This window comes from Podarcis liolepis (assembly GCF_965112155.1).
Source record: "Podarcis liolepis genome assembly, chromosome: 6".
In the NCBI taxonomy this organism is placed as follows: domain Eukaryota; kingdom Metazoa; phylum Chordata; class Lepidosauria; order Squamata; family Lacertidae; genus Podarcis; species Podarcis liolepis.
In genome coordinates, this window is record NC_139559.1 from 15,190,689 (window position 1) to 15,214,522 (window position 23,834).

The 23,834-nt window shown below is 46.0% G+C and overlaps 2 protein-coding genes across 3 annotated transcripts in view; both read right to left on the reverse strand.

The window, feature by feature from the left end:
- RBM38 (RNA binding motif protein 38) overlaps positions 1-23,834 on the reverse strand; it is a 193,486-nt gene that overhangs the window by 70,112 nt on the left and 99,540 nt on the right. The window lies entirely within an intron of this gene.
- PCK1 (phosphoenolpyruvate carboxykinase 1) lies at positions 809-14,010 on the reverse strand. 2 transcript variants are annotated; one of them, XM_083507451.1, is made up of 11 exons: positions 13,645-14,010; positions 13,505-13,558; positions 12,953-13,238; positions 11,758-11,939; positions 11,306-11,509; positions 10,430-10,617; positions 9,097-9,259; positions 6,281-6,505; positions 6,053-6,184; positions 2,800-2,895; positions 809-1,272 (listed from the first exon to the last, which is right to left on the reverse strand). In XM_083507451.1, exons 3-11 carry the CDS (start codon positions 13,174-13,176, stop codon positions 818-820), a joined length of 1,869 nt encoding a protein of 622 aa, XP_083363577.1. In that variant the 5' UTR covers positions 13,177-13,238; positions 13,505-13,558; positions 13,645-14,010; the 3' UTR covers positions 809-817. The 2 variants fall into 2 exon arrangements, with proteins under 2 accessions (XP_083363577.1, XP_083363576.1); XM_083507450.1 differs by lacking the exon at positions 13,505-13,558 and having other exon boundaries at positions 13,645-14,009.

Below are 23,834 nucleotides of genomic sequence, written 5' to 3' on the forward strand. Positions count from 1 at the left end.
GAGTGCCTGGCGTGCTCTGGTCCATGGGGTCATAAAGAGTCGGACACGACTAAGCGACTAAACAACAACAACAACAGGGTTGCCAGCCCTAGAGCACCTCAGACCCTGAGATTTCAGGGCCCAAATCCGAGACCTGGGGGCAGTGATGTCACAGGGACAGGTGCCAGTGGTATTAAGCACAACACATTGAGCATCGACCACAGTCACTGAGAGCATGTGATTCAAATAAAAAACACACAAAGTCTAACATGTGAGCAAATATGTTTAACAGTTGGAAATTTAGATAAAGGTTGGAAATTAAACCAAAGGGGATGCTCCCAGGCATGGGCTTTTCTTGTCTTGGGGGGGGGGTCATTACAGGAGGCAGGCAGAACCTCAGTTAACTGAGATTTTTTGTAATACTTTTCAATACTTTTTGAGGATTTAGGGGGGCAGCTCCTCCCCCCTCCCTATGCCCATGTTCCCAGGTCCAGTTGAAGTAACATGGTCACTCCTTTCCACCTGCTTAGGTTTAGGTGGGGAAGAGACTCTCACCCTCTCTGCCTCATTATTTATGACGTTACATGAGAACTGCAGATATCGTGGGACAGAGTGCAGTAACAGTGGAAACAAGCTTATTAAGCAACAACTCTGATCAAGTTTATCGCGGCTGATTTTCTGATAAGCCTGAGAACTTCAACGGGCCGACAGAAGTTATAGCTCTGCATCCTAATTCATTGTGTGTGTGTGTGTGTGTGTGTGTGTGCTTCCAGACATGGTCACTAGAAAAGAGAGCATTTATTTCATTCCACAAAGCCACAAATACGGCTTTGATCAGTTACAGCTGCTTTATTCTCTGCTCCAGAGCAATAACTTCTCTTTCCATCTCGTAGGGGAGGTCAGCGTTGACTTGCTCTTCAAAATACTTCTTGATTTCTTCCACTTCCTTTTCCCAGAAGTCTCTGGAAAGGGCAAACAGTTCCTGTGTGTCAACACCTTCCAAGCCTTTCAAGTTCAAGCCCGTGTCATCAGGGACGTAGCCGATGGCTGTCAGCTGCGCACTCGCATCTCCCCGAATTCGGTTGAACATCCACTGCAGCACGCGGCAGTTCTCGCCAAAGCCAGGCCACAGGAACCGCCCTTGCTTGTCTTTCCGGAACCAGTTGACGTGGAAGATCTTGGGCAGTTTTGCAGCAGGCCGGTGCGCCATGCTGAGCCAATGGGAGAGGTACTGGCCAAAGTTGTAGCCAAAGAAAGGCCGCATGGCAAAGGGGTCGTGCATGATGATCTTGCCTGCAGGGAGAGGGGGAGGGAGATTGTGTTATGAGGGTCTTTCTTGCCCACATTCAGAGCACCATCGATTCTACGGTTGACTGGGGAATGCCCATCGTGGTTCAGTGACACAGCAAGTGCTATGCATGCAAAAGGTCCCAGGTTCCATCCCAAGTATGGCCAGGTTCAATTTCAGTCAGTCAACCTGAGATCCAGTGTGGCGTAATGGTTAGAGTATTGGACTAGGACCTGGGAGACCACGGTTTGAATCCCCTCTCTGCCATGAAGCTTGCTGGGTGACCTTAGGCCCATGGGTAGGCAAACTAAGGCCCGGGGGCTGAATCTGGCCCAATCGCCTTCTAAATCCGGCCCACGGACGGTCCGGGAATCAGCGTGTTTTTACACGAGTAGAATGTGTCCTTTTATTTAAAATGCATCTCTGGGTTATTTGTGTGGCATAGGGATTCGTTAATTTCCCCCCCAAAAAAATATAGTCTGGCCCCCCACAAGGTTTGAGGGACAGTGGACCAGCCCCCTGCTGAAAAAGTTAGCTGACTCCTGGCATAAGCTGACTACCGCAAACAGAAGCAGGTGTAGCCATGTGCATTGGTACAGCGTTAATGGCTTAATCCGAATGTTTGTCATGAGCAAAACCAGTTGCAGCTCACTGGCGGGTCTGCAGCATGGGCAGCCTTGCACAAAGCAAACAAAGCAGGGGTCCAATGAGCTGGCACCTGGGTGCACTTTGGGCTGCCCAGGCAGAACAGAGGATGCGAACCAAAGCAAAAGAGCACTGAGCAGGTGACTGAAACCAGAAGCTTATCTTGGCCCTGAGACTATGGCCAGACCAGGGCTGCAGTCTTTAAGGCTCTGCATCAACTCCCCACCCAGAACCTCACAACGTTGCACCTACTTATTTCCAGCTGAAATATACAAGACATCTTAATTTATTTCAAGGTTGTCTGCATTTTTAGCTTTGTCTGGATCGTGCAAAAGAAAAAGAACAGCAACTCTCTCCTCCAAACTGGTCTGGACACAGCAGTTTTTGGGGTTGGTTCATGAACCAAGATGTCAGTGCTTAAGAGCTACCATGCAGCCAAATGAAGCTATTATTTTAGGTGTCCGATCAGACACTTCATTGTCAGAGGGCCACAATGAAAAGGAGTGTGTGTTTCAACACCCCAGTCCAAATTTGCACGAAAGCCTACTACTGGCAAGCCCCAAATCCTTTTGCCTGTGTGGGACAACAACCGTGGGAGAGCGAAGTTTGGCTCATGGGCTGCCAATGGGTAACTTGGGTCTCACAAACACTGAAGAAGCAACATCATTAAGTCCCTGCCTCGCACCCCTAAACTAGTAAATTGCAAATTTCTCCAGACCTTGGAGCCATAAGATCTTTTCACCAGCCCTAATTACTCACAACGGCTACACTGCCATCAACATATTCACACTAAGAGAGAAAGGAAATAAGTTCCAGCAACTAAGTGTCAGCAATTTCCAGGTGAAAATAATGAGACGGGCTGGAAGCGTTATTATAGCCTGACTTACCTTTATGTTCAGCGGCAGCTGTTGCTTCTGATCTCATCGTTGCACCTACGAATACTCCGTGCTGCCAGTTAAGGGCCTCGTAGACCAGAGGCACACCTGGGGAGAACAGGAACAGCTGTAATATTTAGAACAGGGCAGTCCAACTTTCCATACCAAATGGGCCGCAAGAGTACTTTGACACAGAGCCCGCGGGCCACACACACTGAATTAAAATTCCACATCAGTGTTTGCAATATATTTAGCATTACAGTGGTACCTCGGTTCTCGAACGTAATCCGTTCCAGAAGACTGTTTGACTTCTGAAATGTTTGAAAACCAAGGCGCAAAGGGCTAGCTGCAAGTTCAATTGGAAAAACCGAAAAACATGCAGTGGAAACCGTTTGACTTCTGAAGAGTGTTTGAAAACAGAAGCAATTACTTCTGGGTTTTTGGCGTTTGAAAACCAAAACGCCCGGCTTCTGAGATGCTTGAAAACCGAGGTACCACTGTATTTAATATACACAATTACAGTGGTACCTTGTGTTATGGACGGGATCCATTCCAGAGGCCTGTCTATAACGTGAAATGCCCGCAACTCGAGGTGCTATGTCTGTGCATGCGCGTGGCGCAATTTAGCACTTCTGTGCATGTGTGAGCGGCGAAACCCGGAAGTAACCCATTCCGGTACTTCTGGGTTGCCGTGGGACGTAACACAAAAAGACGCAACATGAAGCGGACGCGACAGGAGTTATATATATATATATAAAATTAAATATACAATTATTAGATTTAATATCTTTAACTATGAAACAAATTTAATACACAGTTATATGCGCATTGCCCAAAAATATATAATTATGCTTTATGTTTAATATCTCTTCTTTAAAAAAAATTAAAAATTGTCCACCTTAGAGACCAATTAAGTAGTTTTGGGTATAAGCTTTTTTGATATTTTTTTTACTGCGTCAGACCAACACGGCTACCTACCTGAATCTAGTCTCTTCTTTAACATTGCTGAGGGTCGCCAATAAAGGCCTTATAGGCTTCTTGCGACCTGTGGGTTGGACCACCCTGATTTAAAGGTTGGCAATGCCACACATAATGAATTTTGATGCTTTCCAACACTGCAGCAGCAGGTGTGGAGCTAGCAATTTGTGAGTTTAGGATTACGGCATATCCTTCCTTCTTGTGGTTTATCTAGCCCATTCAGACCTTAAACAGTTCCATCAAGAGGCTAGGCTATCTTAAGATACAAGGAATCAGGGAGGGATGTTTAGGTTACCAATGGCCTTTGCCTCTTTAAAGCAACTGTTGAGCAGTGACAAGGGTAGGAAGAGGGTCCAGCGGGTGGTGAGCATTTGCCACTTTCCCTGGTCCCTCCTCACTAAAGAGGCTGTATGTGCTCCCAGCATCCTGACACATCCTCATGGATTGCAGCTTAAGCATTACTCTGCACTAGGGATGGAACAGTGGTGCCTCGCAAGACGAAAAGAATCCATTCTGTGATTCTCTTCGTCTAGCGGTTTTTTTCGTCTTGCGAAGCAAGCCCATTGAAGGATTAGCGGACTAGCGCTATTAGCGCCTTTAGAGGCTTTTAGCGGCTTATCTGCTGATCGGATCAGCTGATAAGCGGCTTAGCGCTATTAGCGGCTTTTAGAGGCTTTTAGCGGCTTATCTGCTGATCGGATCAGCTGATAAGCGGCTTAGCGTTATTAGCGGCTTTTAGCAGCTTACCTGCTGATCGGATCAGCTGATAAGCGGCTTACCGCTATTAGCGCTATTAGCGGCTTTTAGCTGCTTTTAGCGGCTTATCTGCTGATCGGATCAGCTGATAAGCGGCTTAGCGGCTTAGAAAAAGGGGGGAGGGGGGGAAACCAGCAGGAACTCGCAAGACATTGTCGTCTTGCGAAGCAAGCCCATAGGAGATTCGTTTTGCGAAGCACCTTCAAAATGGAAAACTCTTTCGTCTAGCGAGTTTTCCGTCTTGCGAGGCATTCGTTTTGCGGGGCACCACTGTACTTGGTCTGGCTAGCATTTTTAATGCAGACATACCTAATGCGCACTTCCCCAAACTATATGCAGACCAAAACGCAGCTATTCTTTGGAAACTGCACTTTGCTGAATTTTGCAACTCAGTTCTGCAAATAAAAATGCGTGCAAAAAATCATCGCCTCTGTTAGTGTGTGCACATGTTGGTGAAAATAACGTGCCGAAATGCATTTTATTAAGCGAAATGGTCACTAAACTGCTAATGAACTTTCATGAGGATTATTTTTAATAAATGCAAACAGATGCAGAAATGAGAACTGAAGTCTGGAAAAATTAGGAACTGAGCAAAATTGAAATTCATAGATTCATATCCCAAGAGTCATATCCCAAATTCATAGACAAAAATACCGAAAATGGGAGCCATGTATCCAAGTTTCACCCTCACCTTGGCATTTATTTATTGGTTTATATTTTTGTAATAATAATTAAAAAATGGATTTCAGGATAGTTTGCAAAAGAATTTACACCTGATGCAGCACTGTGTATTTGGTGGTACAGTGGTACCTCGATTCTTGAATTAAATCCATTCTGCAAGCCCATTCAGCTTCTGAAATGTTCGAAAACCAAGGCATGGCTTCCCATTGGTTGCAAGAGCTTCTTGCACTCAGCAGAAGCTGCGCTGGATATTCAGGTTTTGGAAGACGTTTGAAAACAGAAGCATTTACTGCTGGGTTTTCCGCGTTCAAGAACAAAACATTTGGGAACCGAGGTTCCACTGTAACATCTAATAGATACCCAGGTAATTTTTGTATGGGCATCCTATGTAAATGCAGCAAATAAGCACAAACGGCCTCGGTCCAGTATATCTGAAGGACCAACTCCACCCCCATCGTTCTACCCGGACACTGAGGTCCAGCACTGAGGGCCTTCTGGTGGTTCCCTCACTGCGAGAAGCCAAGTTACAGGGAACCAGGCAGAGGGCCTTTTCGGTAGTGGCGCCCGCCCTGTGGAACGCCCTCCCACCAGATGTCAAAGAGAACAACAACTACCAGACTTTTAGAAGACATCTGAAGGCAGCCCTGTTTAGGGAAGCTTTTAATGTTTGATGTATTACAGTATTTTAATATTTTTTTTGGAAGCTGCCCAGAGTGGCTGGGGAAGCCCAGCCAGATGGGCGGGGTATAAATAATAAATTATTATTAATTATTATTAGTTATTAGTTATTAGTTATTATTATTATTATTATTATTAAATAGAACAGACAGCCCCCTTTTGAGACTCTTACCTTCGGGTCTCCGTCCTCCAAATATGATCCCCTCGATTGGCACTCCTTCCGGAGCCTCCCAGGCAGGGTCGATAATGGGGCACTGGTTGGCAGGAGAGCAGAACCGGGAATTGGGGTGGGAACAAGGTTCCCCTGTGCAAATATAACAGATATTTATAGTGGCACCATTAACCGAAAATGCAATGGCAATAAAAGAAACAGGGAGCCGTTAACTGGAGTTAATTGTACCGCTCTTGGCTGTCCATTCCTTGTTTTTCCACGAAGTGAGCGTCACCCCGGGCGCAAACTGCTTTTCCATGCCTTCCCAGTACACGCCTCCATCACTGGTTTCTCCCACGTTGGTGAAGATGGTGTTCTTCCGTATGGTCTTCATAGCGTTGGGGTTTGTTTTCACTGACGTCCCAGGAGCCACTCCGAAGAAGCCATTCTCTGGATTGATGGCTCTGAGGTTACCTGGAGGATTTTAGAAGTGATGTGAGGTTTGGAGACCTTGTCTCTGCTTCAGTCACTCCCCCCCTCTCCAATACACACCCATTCCTCCTTCGATCCTTTCCAACTCTTTAACAAAACTCTTCTGCTCCTCCGCTCACAAATACTATTTTCAGGCTTCTCAACTTTGGAGCCACTGCTGATGGTTCCCATCTGGTTATGCCAAAACTGCAAATGCATTTTAAAGCGCTCTAATTAGCACTCACTTGGGATTCTTCCCTGTATCAATTAATGGATACTACATGTGTTTCTGAGATATTCCCTCTTTAAATGTCACTGCTCTGCAGGAGACAATATTTCCCCACCTGCTTATCTTGCATGGGGCTAAACTTGGATGCAATGTCATACTGTAGGTATCCTTCAAGCCTAAACCACTGCTATTTTTTTTTCCTAATTGCCACCCTCCAGGGGGAGAAAAAAATATTGAAGTTAGGAGAAAGCCTTATCCGTTTCTTTTTTGTAACAGCACATACATGGTTTTACTGGAGGGTTAAAAATATATTCGCTCTCTTTCCACATCCTGAAGCAGAAGAAGGAAGGGTGACAGGAAAAAAGAGCGGGTGAGTGGGTTGCTGGTTTTCTCGGCAATGGTGAAACTGACAAGACTTTGCACACACACTTCACGAACGGCTTTGAAATGTAAGAACAAAAGGCGAAAGATTTATACGATCTGAGGAGAAGCCAGAGTATATATATATATACACATATATGTATATATTGTATACATACATATACAACGAGAGTTGGACCATAAAGAAGGCTGATCGCTGAAGAATTGATGCTTTTGAATTATGGTGTTGGAGGAGACTCTTGAGAGTCCCATGGACTGCAAGAGGATCAAACCTCTCCATTCTTAAGGAAATCAGCCCTGAGTGCTCACTGGAAGGACAGATCGTGAAGCTGAGGCTCCAATACTTTGGCCACCTCATGAGAAGAGAAGACTCCCTGGAAAAGACCCTGATGCTGGGAAAGATGGAAGGCACAAGGAGAAGGGGACGACAGAGGATGAGATGGTTGGACAGTGTTCTCAAAGCTACCAGCATGAGTTTGATCAAACTGCAGGAGGCAGTGGAAGACAGGAGTGCCTGGTGTGCTCTGGTCCATGGGGTCACGAAGAGTCGGACATGACTAAACAGCAACAACATATATTAATCACAATTAAGTAAGAGCAACGTAGAGAAGCCAGAAGAGGGGTGGAGGGAAGTTAATTCGGATACAATATAGATTGAAAGGAGAATAATACTGTTAAGCTGTATTGTGTTTAAGACATTTGGAAAAAAATAATAATAAATATTGGGGGGGGGGAGAAATGTAAGAACAAGCTGTTCCAAAGTGGGTACAGTTGTATTGGAAAAGTGATGGGAGGGAGGGTAAAAATGCATTTTATCTGATCGCTTCAAACGAAGGGGCCACAAAAAATGTGAGAAGTTCAAAATGCCACTGTGAGTCGTAGAGTTGGAGGGGACCCCTGAGGGTCATCTAGCTCAACCCCCTGCAATGCAGGAATCTTTTGCCCAACATGGGTCTCGAACCCACAACCCAAAGATTAAGAGTTCTCATGCTCTGCCAACTGAGCTATCCCACATTTCTGAACCGCTACCAGATTATTTAAGAGCCCAATACAAATATACTTAACGCTGCATTTCTTGTTACATGTGGGAGGAAGAGAGGGTGTAAAAATGAAAATAATTTGAGAAGCATGTGTGAAATCAGCCTCAGAAACAAGCTAAAGCAAGTGCCCCTAACTACCGGAAGTTGTGAGTAGGAAAATATCTGTTCTTCCATCATCTGACTTTCCTGATAGCAAGTACAGTCTGTTCACACAAACATTATCAGTGTGTTTTTTTATTCAGTGAAGTGGTCTTCACTGCATTGACATGGTGAACCAGATACATGGTTCTTTCAACATGTGTCCATGTTGCAGCCAATGCATATTTGATCAATTCGCTTTAGAAAGTTTTCTTGGGTCATGCGAACACATGGCCTGGAAACCTCTTGAAAGATCACAAGGCTGTTTCACCATAGCGAAGTCAGATTGAGTTTGCCAACAAGAAACTGTGGCACTTCCCCATACCAGATGGGAGCAAGAAACTGTTGAATGGTCACTTTAAAATGTGAAGGTTCATTATTGTTTCACAAGTTGTGTATGTCTTTAAGGGCCAGGGCAAATAACGAGACCCAGTCTTGCAGCTGTGAAACATAGCAGGTGCTGCTAGGCTGTGTTAATTAAGCTGTGTCAGCATTTGGGCATAGTATATAAGGAGCAGCACCTAGCTCTCTCATTACCCTGGGGGATAGGGTGGGTCATGTTTGTTGTTGTTATCTTTAGTGTAAAAGGAGTTTTTGTTATTAAAACCTTGTTAAAGTTTTTTTGAGTTCCTTGTTATGCATGGTCTCCCTAGCAAGCTCTCTGCAGCGCTACTCAACTGCAAATAGCCAACAGAAACTGTCTACCTCACCCAACTTTTGCTATTGGCTCAACTGCTGCTTTCAGCCACTGATCTCAAACATCAACATCCCTGGCTAAATCCCCACTTGGATGCTAAAGAGATTACCTTGGTCATCAAATTTCATCCAAGCAATATCATCCCCAACACACTCGATTTTCCACCCTGGCAGAGTTGGGCTCATCATGGCCAAGTTGGTTTTTCCACATGCACTTGGGAAGGCTGCAGCAAAATATTTCTTTTCACCTTCCGGATTTGTGATACCCAATATCTATTTAGGGGAGAAAAAACCCCACTCTCTTAAAGAGTGCCATGCAGCTGACAACAATACCGTATTGGCCCAAATATACGCTGCACCCAAATATAAGCCGCACCTTTAAAATTCATGGGGGGGAGGGGGAGAGAAAAAAAGACAATACCCGAATTTAAGCTGCTCCCTTAAAATCCCACAGGCACTCACACCCGTTCTGTTTTACCGTATGTCTGTTTCAGCAGCGATCTTGTAAAAGCCAATTTTCGTAAGGTCGCGGATTTAAGCGACACTTTAACTTTTCGAGTTCAGAATTTGGAGGGGGGCAGGAGTGAAGCTTATATTCAGGCCAAAACAGTAATATTAACGACTGCAAAGCATAAGTAATAAGCCAGCTAATCTCTGAACCACTGCGGGACTTTTTCAAACTGAAGAGCAAAGCTACCAAATGAAGCTCTGAAATGTCATGGAGGAAATATAATATTTGATTTTAGAACATGGTAAAATTGTGCACAATTTGCAATCCCTGGAGAATATGGACTTCTCAACCCCATTTAGTCTCTGTTTAGGTATTTAGCATTCTGCTCTGCTCTTCCTTCAGGGTCAGGGCAGTACCCCGTGCTCTCCCCTTGGCTGCCTCCACAACAACCCTGCGGGTTTAGGCTGACAGAGAATCACTGGCCCACTGACTGAGGATTTTGGACCTGCCCAACACTCCAGCCACTACACACAGGTTTTCTGTATTTAAATATATTACTGCTACTATTGAACAGGCTCTGATCTAGTCCCTATATGAAGAGAGAGCCCCTGTATAAGAACCCCTATAAGATTAAATAGAGGTCTGCTTTCCTCCTGCCCTTCTCTCCTTATGGCATGTAACAACACGTATGTCCTAAGACTAGGGAAAATCAGAGAATCTCAAACATTCCCAAAAAACTTCAAGGTTAGTCAATATGATTGTTCCCATTTAACAGATGGAGAACTGAGGCTGAGTGAGAGTGACTTGCCGAGTATCACCAATTGAAGGATCTCACTGCTGAGCCATGATTTTTTTAGCTGTGGACATCCCACCCATGCCTTCAAGCTCTTTCTTGTTCCATAGAAATGAAGGCGTTTACTGCCGTTCACTGTGCCTTCGGTTGCAACAACACCAGTGCAAGCAACACATTTATTGTTAAAACTTTCCCCTACCAGCATGTGTTCGGCAAGCCAGCCCTCTTCCTTGGCGATCCTGCTGGCGATCCGGAGAGCAAAGCACTTCTTTCCCAGGAGGGAATTTCCTCCATAGCCGCTTCCAAAGGAAATGATCTCTCTGTGATCCGGGATGTGAGCAATCAGAGTCAGATCTGGGTTACAGGGCCAGTTATTTACCAGAGGCTCTACGAAAGAAATTAAGCAAAACACGTTATTTATTGGGATTGGTGACCTGTATAAAAGTGCAACCTTCTCCTTCTTTTAAGATGCATCCTTTTAAAACTGGACCACATGCATATTTCTTTTACTTTTGTTTGGTACACAGTAAGCTGACAACTTGTGCGCATTCAGCTTTATGCATGTGGCAAAAATATATATAAATTTAAAAGGGGGTGGAGTTCTGGGGAAAATGATTTTGGCAATCCCACCTGCCTTTGAATCCAAAGCGTTTTGACTGTATGAGATTTTAGCTTTAGGCACGATCCCCAGAATGTAACCCCTGCAGGCAGTCTTACTGTACCAAAACTTAATTTCAATGTTTGTTTTCCAGCACTAGGTGTCACTATAGTGCTGTCTGCACAGCTAACAGCAGCAATATCAGCAACTAGTGGTTTTGGAAAACAGTTAATTCTTCTTGAAACATTCTGTTTGACAGAGAGGTAGGCAAAACTCTCTCCATTTTCTGTAAGACCAGATGGCACTGAATCTGCAGAAAAAAGATCTGGGAGAACATTAAAAAGAAACCCAGCTGTTCCAAAGCATCTTCAGTGAGCAATTTCTGGTCCATCGGGATGACGAGCTGCCTGGCAACCCTGTATAGTAAAGCATCCAGGACCATAAAGTAACAAAGACTTTGCACTGAGAATGGCTTACTTTTCAATGGCAAAGGGCACCCAACTGAATGGAGGCATTTCACAAATTCCCCGTTGCCCAGGGCCTCTAGGACAGACGTCCCCATCCGAGTCATGATCCTCATGCTGGCCACCACATAAGGAGAATCTGTCAGCTCAATCCCAAACTTGGATATAGGGGAGCCAATGGGCCCCATGCTGAAAGGGATGACATACATGGTGCGCCCTGCAAAAGAGAAGCCGAAAAAGGATTTCAAAACAGCAACCAAGACCACTGTAAATGTAAGCTGGGAGTCTGTACCTTACGTGTCTCCTTACCACCCCAAACCCTCTCTTCTCTTTTATTTTAAAAAACAGGGGAGGCTAACTTTTATTGCACTCAAAACATTAGAAGGAATCCTCTTTTGCACAGGAGGACGATTATCTAAACTCGAGGGCAGGAATTTGGCACAGCGATAGAGAAAACTCTCGCACCTTTCATGCACCCAGGGAATCGGACGCTGAAGGCTTTCTCAAAGTCCTCTTCAGACATCCAGCTTCCCAGCTGGCTCACCCCACTCTTCGGGATCGGGATGGTGTCTCGCTGCTCCTGAGTGACGATGACAGTTTTGCTTTCGATTCTGGCCACGTCCCTCGGATCTGTACGAGCCAAAAAGCTGTGGAGAGAAGGAGCAGGACACCTGCGCTTCAGCTATTTAGGAAACATCCTGAACGCCTTCCCTGCCTGGTGTGGCTTTGCAGAGCAAAGGAGCCACTGCCGCATCTGCAGCCCTGCGGCACACGGGAGCTGAGGCAGAAGTGGGGGGAACAGGGAGGTTGCTCTGCCAACCTGGCTCCCTTTCCTGGAAAGCCTTGTTTTGTGGATTTCCAGCAACACTTCCACTAACCCACACGCCTGGCAGGCAGCTGGTGGGAAAGTGAGCTCCATCTTCATCCGGCGAGACCCAATCCAGTCTGGCACAAAAGTTTTTGGGTTGCTCTGCCTGATATTAATAATTACAAGATTCGAGTACAACTCTACCATGCTATGATGTTTGAGTATGAAAGGACTATTATTTACAACACAGCCGCCCTCTCTCTCTCTCTCTCTCTCTCTCTCTCTCTCTCTCTCTCACACACACACACACACACACACACACACACACACGCCTGCTCCTCCCTTTAGACTGGGGTGGGGAATCTGTGACCCTCAAGATATAGCTGGACACCAGTTGCCTTCAACCCTGAACATCGCCATGCTGTTGAGGGCTGATTGGTGTTGCTTTCCAACAACATCTGGAAGACCACAGGTCTCCCACCCTGCACTAGTTGGAGGTTGTAGGATGCGCCACCTTTCCCAAGCTACCCCACTCCCAAAACTCCCCCCCCAGCTGTCCCTCCCCCCCAAACGTTAGGTCCCATTTAAGAAACATCTCCTGACCATCCTGGACCACTAACCTGCCATCTGCTTAGCAAAATAAATCAGCAAGGCTGGAGCGATTACGTTGAAACACTGAGCACAGCACTCTATTAAACTAGCAAGCAGGGACATTAAAACTGATGGTATCAACAAACCCCAGGCTTAAGGCAGACCAAACAGCAGCTGCTGAATGGATCCCATCTTAAGCTTCAGCCACCCTCACTACAGCGGCATGCACACACAAATACGCACAAAACACACCCCACTTACCAATTCTCATATTTGCCAAGCTTCTTAATCATGCCTTCCTCCACCATGAGCTCCAAGATCCTTTTGTTCTCATGCTCTGAGCCATCGCAGATGTGGACAGCTTCCGGCTGGCAGAGCTCAGCGTTGCTTTCAACAAAGTCCCTCACATCTGGCGCCAGGCTCTTCGGGTCTCCCTGGACGAACTTTGGGGTGGCGCTTCTCTGTGCCCGTGGCTGGGATGGCATCGCCCGTTCTTTGCAAGGACGGGGTTGGGGGTCCGTAATAGGAATTGCAAGCTGGAAGGGGGCTGGGAGGGGGGAAGACAGTATGTAGTGTAACAGATCTGGGTTGGAAAGCTTAGTTTAAAATACTTGCAGTGATCGGAACATAGGAAGCTGCCTTATGCTGAGTCAGAGCATCGGTCCATCTCAGTATTGTCTACACCAGTGGTTCTCAACCTGTGGGTCCCCAGATGTTGTTGGACTACAACTCCCATCATCCCTGACCATGCTGGCTAGGAATGATGAGAGTTGTAGTCCAACAACATCTGGGGACCGATGGCAAGTGGCTCACCAGGGTTTCAGGCAGTGAGTCACTCCCAACAGGTTGATCATGATCAAGAAGCACCTAGCATCAGATTGAGAAAGAAGAGGTCATCTGAAACTGAAAGTGTCTATATCAAGGTTAGAAGTGAATGCAAGTTATATACTTACCTTTTCGGAGCTGCCTCTGTTCTCAGGCTCGGAGAGGATTTCGCAGGTTCTTTCAAGCAGTAAGGTGTTGCTTAGGGACAAGCTCTGTCCCAAACCTCTGGTCTTCCAGAAAGCAGCTTCCTTGCTTAAGTACTCTTCTTGGGTCGCAGTCCATCCCACCGTCTGGAGGCTCGCCTCTGACGTCACGGCATGGAAACGTGTCTTCTGGCTCGTTGCCTAGATGGGTGTCCTCAGAAGCGAACTAGTCGTCCCCAAGAGCTTATCTGTTAACTGGTTCCATTAATGAGTGCTTGCGCGCCATTCAAGCCAGTTTACGAAATATCCTGGCTAGGTCAACCTTTGGCCTCATTCTGTCCCTGTTGCAAAACAAAGAAAGAAGGGAAGAAAGAAAGAAAAAGAACGGTTGCCATTTCTCAATGCAAGCGAAAGGCTGAGCACACCCACCCACCCACCCACCCACACCCCCGGATGGTTGCAGAAGCCGAGGCTCAGAGGGCAGTTATGTGTGCAACAGATAGAAAAGCAGGTTTCGTAGTCACAGCAACTGCTCGCTGCAGGCTCGCCCCAGGGGTGTTTACTCGCTTTTGGAAATTTCCCTTGGCATGGGGGAAAAGAGCAGGTCTGAATAGCAATCGGAGGGAGAGGAAGGGAACAACATTTGCATTCAGTTCACACATACCAGTTCCCATGATATCCCGTATGAATGGAAAAGTCTTAATTTGGCTCGGAGAGTCAGGTTGGTAAGTTCGTTATAAAGATGCTTCCGTTCTACTTGGCCTTGGCTTTGCTTTCACGAAGGCCTCCTCTTTTTCTTCTTTTTTCTTTTGCGCAAGGCAGGGGCAAACCCCAAAAGCTGAATTTGATCTCTAGCCAAAGGGGGATTCCAGATATCTGACACATCCATACCATACATTGAGAGGGGTTGGCTTCCTCTCAAGGAATTATGGGAACTGTAGTTTGCTCCTCACGGAGAAACAGTTCCTCAATAGACATCAGTTCCCATGGTTCTTTGGGGCAAGCCATGCACTTTAAATGCATGACGTGGACATGACCACAGATTTGAGCCCATTTCTGTCTTCCGTGGATAGTTGCAAGTACCTGCTTTCCTCCCACTGCTCAGTCACTTTCTATCTACTGTAAAGAGCTGTGGGACTAGAGCACTTTCTTCATGTCCTCCTGAATGTGGGGCCTGGGTGGCAGGAGGACATGCAATCATGTGCCCTCTCCTCAGTGGCGGAGCTTCATGCTCCAACACCGGGGGCAGAGAGCAGGCAGGGGCGTGGCTGGTGCATGTCCCAGGGGCATGGCACACCACCTGCAGGGGCATGACGCGCATCCTGGGGGTGTAGCGCACCGCCTGCGGGGGCATGGTGCCCAGCGTGGGGGGGGGCAGCCGCGATGGCACCCCACCAAGATCGTGGTGCCAGAGGCAGTGCGCTCCCCCCACCCCCCTCTTCCTCCGCCAGTGCCTCTCCCTACTCCTGTCCACCCTAGTGCTGTGACTGAAATCTGTTTTAACTGTTTTTAAATTCTGAATTTTAAATTGTTGTACAGTCATACCTCGGGTTGAAGTAGCTTCGGGTCAAGCATTTTCGGGTTGAACTCCGTGGTGAACCGGAAGTAAAAGAACGTGTTACTTCCATGTTTCACCGTTCGCACATGCGCAGACACTCAAAATGACGTCACGCGCATGCGCAGAAGTGGCGGATTGCGACCCACACATATGCACGGACACGGGTTGCATTCGCTTCCGGATGCGAACGGGGCTCCGGAACGGATCCTGTTTGCATCCAGAGGTACCACTGTAACCTGTCCTGGGACCCATTGCTAAAGGGTGAATAATACATTTAATCATTAATAACGATAATAAGGAAAACAACCATAGTTGGGTCAACTCAGCATGTGCCTAGAACCTATATATTATGTTTTCTATAACGCAGCCAGAGTCCAAGAGTTGTTTGAAGTGTCCAACATAACCAGGAAATGTAATCTACTTTATTTTCATTGCTTGTAATGACCATGTCATCATTATGAAGGAGTCTCTCTACCCCCATCGTTCAACCCGGACACTGAGGTCCAGCTCCGAGGGCCTTCTGGTGCTTCCCTCACTGTGAGAAGTGAAGCTACAGGGAACCAGGCAGAGGGTCTTATTGGTAGTGGCACGCACCCTGTGAAATGCCCTCCCATCACATGTCAAGGAGATGAGTACAACTATATAACCTTTAGAAGACATCTGAAGGCAGCCCTGTATAATTAATGTTTAATTGCGTTTTTATATATGTTGGAAGCTGCCTAGTCTGGCTGGGGCAACCCAGAAAGTCTGTAGCAAGGAAATAATTATAGCAGTTTTTGATTTTGCCAAAATTGATAAATTAGTCATAACGTACTCTTTCTTCTGAATTGTCTGGGAAATGTTTTACATCGCAATATTACCAAGCTGGACCATATATTTTATCTAATATTATTGGAAAATAAATTAAAAGTATAACTATTCAGACCTAACTCATTTCGTCGGCAAGCATGTCAGCTTCATTCATACTGTCAGACTGTTTTAAAACCCTTGTACTGTTTTTAACCAGTGGTCAGTGACTTGCCCCATATCTCAGAAGTGTGTTTTTGTCTTCCTTTCTAAATCCTTTTATTATATTTTCAAAAGTTAAGGATGAAAACAGTGAAGCAATCTGATGCGTCCTTGATGGCGCCAAGGCCAAACATGCTTGATAAAATGCGAGCCACGTAAGGCAAGAAATTGCGGGTTTGCTCTAAGAGGTTGTTTGCATCGAAAAGAGGTCAAAGCAAAGGCAATTTAACAGAGGGTGTCAGGCTTCCCACACTTTGGACTTACATACGTAATAAGCATAGCAGGAGGATGCTGTGAATTAGAATAAACCAATGTTTGCACAGAATGTTGGAGAGCTCATTTTCTGCCCTTTCGTCCGGAAATCTGCTGGACTCCCAAGTCCTATCAGCCCCAGCCACCATGGCAAGTGGTCAGGAATAACGGGAGCTACAATTCCACATCTCCTGGAAGATCACAGGTTCCCCATCCCTGCCTTAGATCTACAGTTTGATGCTGCAATTCTGTACCCACTAAGCTCAGAGTAAGCCCCACTGAATTCTTCACCTCTGAGTGTGTGAGGCTAGTTCCCTGGGCAAGGTCAGGCAGAGCCCAACTTGTATTTTTACTGCTGCATTGCTTAAGTGTCCACAGGGAGAAGAATGGAAAGAAAACCAGAACAAGTTGGTCCTGTCTCTTGTGACCCCCTTGGCTGCCCCACCAAGTCCAATGGTCACCAGCTGTCTGAACGGAAGCATACTAGATTGCACCGCATGCTTGAAGGGGGTTCCCCCAGCAGTGGGTATATTTCATTGTCCCCCGACCAGGGATACCAACTTAAATATAGGGGGCCCTCAGTTGAGCCCCGCCTCAAATAATTGATCACAAGATGTGGCACATGCACACCCTTTGAATGGCAATGCCAATCAACTGGTAAAGGTAAAGGGACCCCTGACCATTTGGTCCAGTCGTGACCGATTCTGGGGTTGCAGCGCTCATCTTGCTTTATTGGCCGAGGGAGCCGGCGTACAGCTTCCGGGTCATGTGGCCATCATGACTAAGCTACTTCTGGCGAACCAGAGCAGCGCACGGAAACACCGTTTACCTTTCCGCCGGAGCGGTACCTATTTATCTACTTGCACTTTTTGACGTGCTTTCGAACTGCTAGGTTGGCAGGAGCAGGGACCGAGCAATGGGAGCTCAGCCCGTGGTGGGGATTCGAACCGCCGACCTTCTGATCAGCAAACCCTAGGCTCTGTGGTTTAACTCACAACGCCACCCGCATCCCAATCAACTGGTGGGCCACCTCAAATATTTCATTGAGGGGAGCTGAAGAGACCTTGGCCCCTAGGAGTTGGCGACTATGCCCCCACCCAAAGAAAAGTTCTATATAACTATTGGGGGGGGGGGAGAAATCAAAATGGGAGTTTTTTTTTTAAAAAAAAATGTTAAAAGAACAAGTGTTCAGATCCAGTCTGAAAGAATTACATCTCCTTTCCTAGGTTTGCCCCGGCTTCCGAATTGCAAGGGAGCCTATATAGGTTCAGCCAGCCCCTTAACTTCAGACCTCTCCCTGCCCTGCAACATGTGGATGGGGTTTTTTGGGGGGGGGTATACCAAGCATGGGCCCACTCTCTTCCCCTCATGTGATTGGAATCACATGGTTTGTAGATGCCCAAATATGGTTATCATCACTGTGCCATCCATCTTCAACCAAGTCTCTTCCCTGAGTTACAGTCAAGGGCAGGCATCATTTAAGTATAAGTGAAGTTCAAGGTTGCTGTGTTTATCTGCACTTTGCTCTTACTTACACTGAGGGCTCACCCAGACTTCTTTTCGTGCTTCTTCTGGGCTTTAATGCTCTGTGTCAGAGCGTGTTTTTTGCTTTCATCCCGGATCTTTCCCTGGGAAAACCTGCATTTCACCACTGAATAGGAGCGAACTGCAATTTGAGGAAAACCCAGCTGCCATTTGCTCAGATTCAGCAGCAAACCACCCGTTTTCCTGGGGGAAAGTTCCAGGATGAAAACAAAACCCGCTCAGACACGGAGCTTTAAAGTGTGGCACAAAGGGAAGGTTGGACTTGCTCAGAATCCTAGGACACATCCACAGCTACCTTTTACCTCACTCTTTCCTGGCACAGATCCACACTTAAAAACTCTGTGTCTGAGCATTTAGTTTTGTTTCGCCCCAGAGCTTTCCCTGCGAAAATTCACTCTTTAGCACTTGGTTGCAGCAGATGTCTGTTCAGGTTTTCTGTGTATTGCCGTTTGCTCCAATTGAGTTTTAAAGAGCAGGTTTTCACAGGGACAAAAAAAGGGCACTTAGACACAGAGCTTTTAGGCATGGGCTGTACCTGGAAAGGGCAGAGAAAATGTAGGAGTTGGTAAGTCCTTGTTTCTTGTTTTGTTGCTCATTTGTTCAGATTGGAGATAAACTTTTTGAGTTTTTCATAGTCTGCTTGGGTTTCCAACACCCAAAATAAAACGGAACAGTTCCATCTGAAGTCAGAGAAGGTTTCCTTTGTTATTTAAAGCTGAACTAACCACCACATTTGACTTGTAAGTAGACTGGAATCAGCCTTAAAAGTTGATGGTCAGCTATGTCTGGATTTGGTGAAGGCATTTGTTACCACTCTTCCATCTCGTGAGTTCCTTGTCTCATTTCCCCCATAGTTTGTTAATACAATTCTGAGGAACTTTGGATGCTGCCTCATACTAAGTGAGGCTCTCAGTCCATCTAGTTCAGCGTTGTCTGGGATTTCAGACTGAGGACATTCTCATGCTTACCTGGAGATTCTGAGGTCTGAAATGGGGATCTTCTGCATGCAGAGATTTGGCCTTTCCTCTCATCAGACAGGTGGTTCTGCTACAGGGTCATATTTCTATCTCCTCTTTGCTTACGGCGTGCTCCAATCAGGATGAGGATCATTAGAGAAGATAGGATATAGGGAGATTAAAGCGAACTGGGAGGGTTGTGGTTTAACACACACAGGAGGTTGCACAAGGCAGGGATCAGTCTTTCGGGTTATGTTCCAACCTCATAATTTTAGTGCGATTGCTGCTATCCAAAGCTTGGAGGTTGATAAAGTTCTGCACTGTTGGCAAGCGATAGCAATCAACTTTGATCTTTGGTATTCTGGTGTGATTCGGTGTAAACAGTCTTCCTGCTCAATTATACGGGGGGGGGGTGGGTGGCTTATGTCCCCAGAGATCCCTTCTTATAAATCAGATTGCGCAGTAATCCCCACAATGAACTGTGGAGCCAGCAGGGCGAATGCTGTGCTGCAAGCCTTGTAAGAAACTGACATGACCTCCTGGATGGCATTGTTTGCTACTTTCCAGCTAATAAACTAGCTGGGAAGTAGTACACACAGATCAAAAGGAAGGCCTGATCTCTTTGGCCAAGAGAGAGAGAGAGAGAAAACAGAGAGTTTGCTGAGTGCAAAGAAACAGAATCTCAAAGTGCTTGTGCAATCGTACCTCATTTGCTTGTGGTGAAAGGAGCATCTGATGTTTTTACCAAAGTACTGTAAGTCTCCCCTCCTTGGGCTCTTCCCAAGAAATAACACTAGGAATTACCAACAACAGGCTTGATGAGATTTGTTTGGTGCTGAATTTCAACAATGCTGAACGTACACGTGAATTTGTTCTACACATTATGCATGCATGCCCCCAGCGCATGTGAATACATATATGAAGCTGTCTTATATTGAGACCACTGGTCCAGCCAGCTCTATACTGTCTGCTCTGCAACGTCTCAGATGAGACTACAGATAAAAATTTGATCTGGTAGGACACGGTTGCTGAACTACAACTCCCATCATCCCTGGCCATTGGCCATGCTTGCTGGGGCTGATGGGAACTGTAGTTCAGCAACATCTGGAGGGTCAAAGGTTCCTCATGCCTGGCTCACTGTTACATGGAAACATGGTCACTGTAGCTCACCAAAGCAGCAATAAACTGGGGGGGGGGGTAGGGCAAATGTAACCATAGGGAACACCTATACAGCATCTCAGATCAGTACAGTGGTACCTCGGGTTACAGACGCTTCAGGTTACAGATGCTTCAGGTTACAGACTCTGCTAACCCAGAAATAGTACCTCGGGTTAAGAACTTTGCTTCAGGGTGAGAACAGAAATTGCACGGCTATGGCAGCAGGAGGCCCCATTAGCTAAAGTGATACCTCAGGTTAAGAACAGTTTCAGGTTAAGAACAGACCTCCAGAACGAATAAAGTTCTTAACCCGAGGTACCACTGTACTCTGATTATGTGAGAAAATGTAGGTCATCCCTTTATGCGAGCCACAAGTTCCATCCCCGCCCCCCAGTCTTTGTAGAAGTGTTTAAAATTTGGTACTGCAAACATTGAGTCAACCACGTCCTACTCAGGAACAGATCCACTAAAATCAATGAAGATCAATCACTAACTTAAGCAAATTCATTTCAATAGGTCAAATCTGAGTAAAATTTAGCTGAAAACAACCCGTAATTTCTACTTTGGGTTCCCTTCCTGTGTGCGTTGTTTCAATGGTATATTGAATTTCTGGCAGATGACTTAAACCTGGCAGATGACATTCTCCTTAGCATCAGCAGAAGATGGGACAATACTAAGCAAGGTGGATCACTGGTTTGACTCAATATAAGGCAGCTTCCTATGTTCTCCACATTTCTAGAGGGGAGGTGAAGCTCAAGAGAGTTTTCAATTCAAAAGCATTCACACTGCAAATTTATTCCTGGTTCTAAACTTCTGGAGCGTTAATGGGATTATAATGCATTACATTTAACAGCTAAATGCAAATCCTGATTTTTAATATTTTTTTTACTATTTTTTGTGTGCTCATCTACTCTATCTTTCTTTTTTGACACTTGAATGCGATGCTCATCAATGTCTTCTTGGAAGCTGTCAAATTATTTAAATGAGCGTGAATCTGACATCTCCCCCCCCCCCAATCTCTCTCCGCACCAGATAAGAGCATTCCATAAGCGCCTTAAAAGGAAGGTTTTCAGGGTTCCTACTTGTGATGGACACCATTCAAGCTTTTCAAAATAAAGGTTTTGAGCGCTTCAATTTAGGAGCTGATTTGCCGCAGCTCATTCCTGGGGAGAGGGGAGTGCAGATGTGCTTTGTTGCTGGGGAGTGGGGAGGAAGGGAGCTGTCAAAGAAGATGGAGGAAAAACTTTTAGACTTCATTACCGCAGGAATGAGTACAACAAAGCATCTCACGGCATTTGAAAGTCACTGATGGTGGATAATGACTTCTTTCTAACAGACTGTTCTCCATTGTTCTTTGCAGATCTAAATGTTCCAGCCGTCGTCTTCTGAAACAAAACAGAGAATTTTGTGACACTGCTTGTTTTGTTTCCAGGAAAAAAGACTTTAAAAAATAAAATAAAAGAAGATATATATATGGAATCGAGCTGTAACTACGCAATTCTTTCCATGATGTTATTTTGTTGTTATTTGCCATTAGGGCACTTGATGGCCCACTAACTCGCCAGACTCACAAACAGGGTGGCCACTTTGAGAAAAGAAGACACAGATTTAAGAAAGAACGAAAGAACGAAAGAACGAAAGAACGAAAGAAAGAAAGAAAGAAAGAAAGAAAGAAAGAAAGAAAGAACATGCTAATGTATATATGCATAGATGTTAAAAATATTGGAATTATTAGTATAACTTAAATAGAAACAATGGCAATAAGATTGCAACAGAGGTGGCCTCTGTTCCTTTAACGCAGAGGTGGAGCCCGAGGGCCACATTCCATTCTTTCAACCTTTTGAGGGCCGCATGGGCAGAGCTAGAGGCCAAAAGTGGATGGGAAAACAAATGCAAATTTAATCTTTGTACAGTGGACTAGTTTTGACTTCGCACATGCCAGCTTTTGTTGTTGTTTAGTGCAAATTTTTAAATCTTTATTATTACTATTATTATTATTATTATTATTATTGCCTGGTGTCTGCAGTTGTTCCCAGTAAGTATGTAAAGCACATCTGGAGCGTCCAAAACAAACAGCAGCAACAAACACTCAAGTTCCTTTTGGCAGGTAGGGAAGAGAAGCCGGCCGGGCTAAAATAGAAGCGAAGCAAATCTATAAAAGGGAAGGCAAATACTTTTGCTGAGAAGCCTCTCTGCCTCTGAGTGTTTGCACCTGACTGAACGAGGCCAGAATTAGGAAATGCGGTTAGCTTGGCAACCCAATGTCTATTTGTTGGAACACTGACCCTGTGCGTGCGCCAGCCACCTCAAACGCATGCGCAACAAGGAGTGCATAAGGAGTGCTGTTGTGATACAGGATGGCACCAGTGGCTTTCGTGAGATAATGTGAACCCCCAAATCAAGGATGTATAGGCTTATAAAGGCTTATAAAGCAATCCTACACAAGTCTGGGGGACGCAGGTGGCGCTGTGGTCTAAACCACTGAGCCTAGGGCTTACCGATCGGAAGGTCAGCGGTTCGAATCCCTGTGAGAGGGTGAGCTCCCGTTGCTCGGTCCCTGCTCCTGCCAACCTAGCAGTTCGAAAGGATGTCAAAGTGCAAGTAGATAAATAGGTACCGCTCTGGCGGGAAGGTAAACGGCGTTTCCGTGCACTGCTCTGGTTTCTCCAGAAGCCACTTAGTCATGCTGGCCACATGACCCGGAAAAATTGTCTGCAGACAAACGCCGGCTCCCTCGGCCAGTAAAGCGAGATGAGCTCCGCAACCCCAGAGTCGTTCATGACCGGACTTAACTGTCAGGGGTCCTTTACCTATTTTTTTACACAAGTCTATTCAAAAGTCAGACCCTTACTGAGATCATTGGGACTGACACTCAGGTAAGTAATGTACAGGAATGCAACCTTATTTTCCTGTTTACTATCGCAGGAACAAAGGAAGATGCCTTATAGCTAGCCAGGCCTTTGTCCCATTTAGCTCAGTACTTTTCCACTTTGGCTCTCCATGAATTAAAAAAGGGATCTCTTCCCAGCCATACCTGGAGGTGCTGGGAATTGAGATGCTGGGACCTTTTGCTTACAAAGCAGATGCTCAAGCGCTGAACTATGTGGCCCTTCCTCTTTCCTCATTTTCTTACTAATCACACTTGTATGCAACACCTTTAACCAGGCTCCCAGTGGCTCCGTCACATTTGAATCAAGGTGTGGGGAAAGTATTTGCCTGCTCTTCACTGACTTCTAAGGAATGGGAGTGCTAATGGGAGCTGTGCTCTAGTCCATACAACAGGTCTGTTGTTGTTTAGTCGTTTAGTCATGTCCGACTCTCCGTGACCCCATGGAGCAGAGCACGCCAGGCACTCCTGTCTTCCACTGCCTCCTGCAGTCTGGTCAAACTCATGCTGGTAGCTTCAAGAACACTGTCCAACCATCTCGTCCTCTGTCGTCCCCTTCTCCTTGTGCCTTCCATCTTTCCCAACATCAGGGTCTTTTCCAGGGAGTCTTCTCTTCTCATGAGGTGTCCAGAGTATTGGAGCCTCAGCTTCACGATCTGTCCTTCCAGTGAGCACTCAGGGCTGATTTCCTTAAGAATGCCTCCCCTTCATGGATCACTGCCTTGCCGTGGCAAAGGGGCTTGAATAACTCAGAGAAGCTATGAACTATGCCGTGCAGGGCCACCCAAGATGGACAGGTCATAGTGGAGAG

What these genes read in the sequence shown, in the direction of transcription:
- PCK1 (XM_083507451.1), bottom strand. Translation starts at nt 13,176, where the DNA reads ATGCCATCCCAGCCACGGGCACAGAGAAGCGCCACCCCAAAGTTCGTC. An exon ending in GATGAAATTTGATGACCAAG is followed by an intron (nt 6,506 to 9,096) that starts GTAATCTCTTTA and finishes AAAATCCTCCAG; the next exon opens with GTAACCTCAGAGCCATCAAT. An exon ending in TGGAGGACGGAGACCCGAAG is followed by an intron (nt 2,896 to 6,052) that starts GTAAGAGTCTCA and finishes TGTTCTCCCCAG; the next exon opens with GTGTGCCTCTGGTCTACGAG.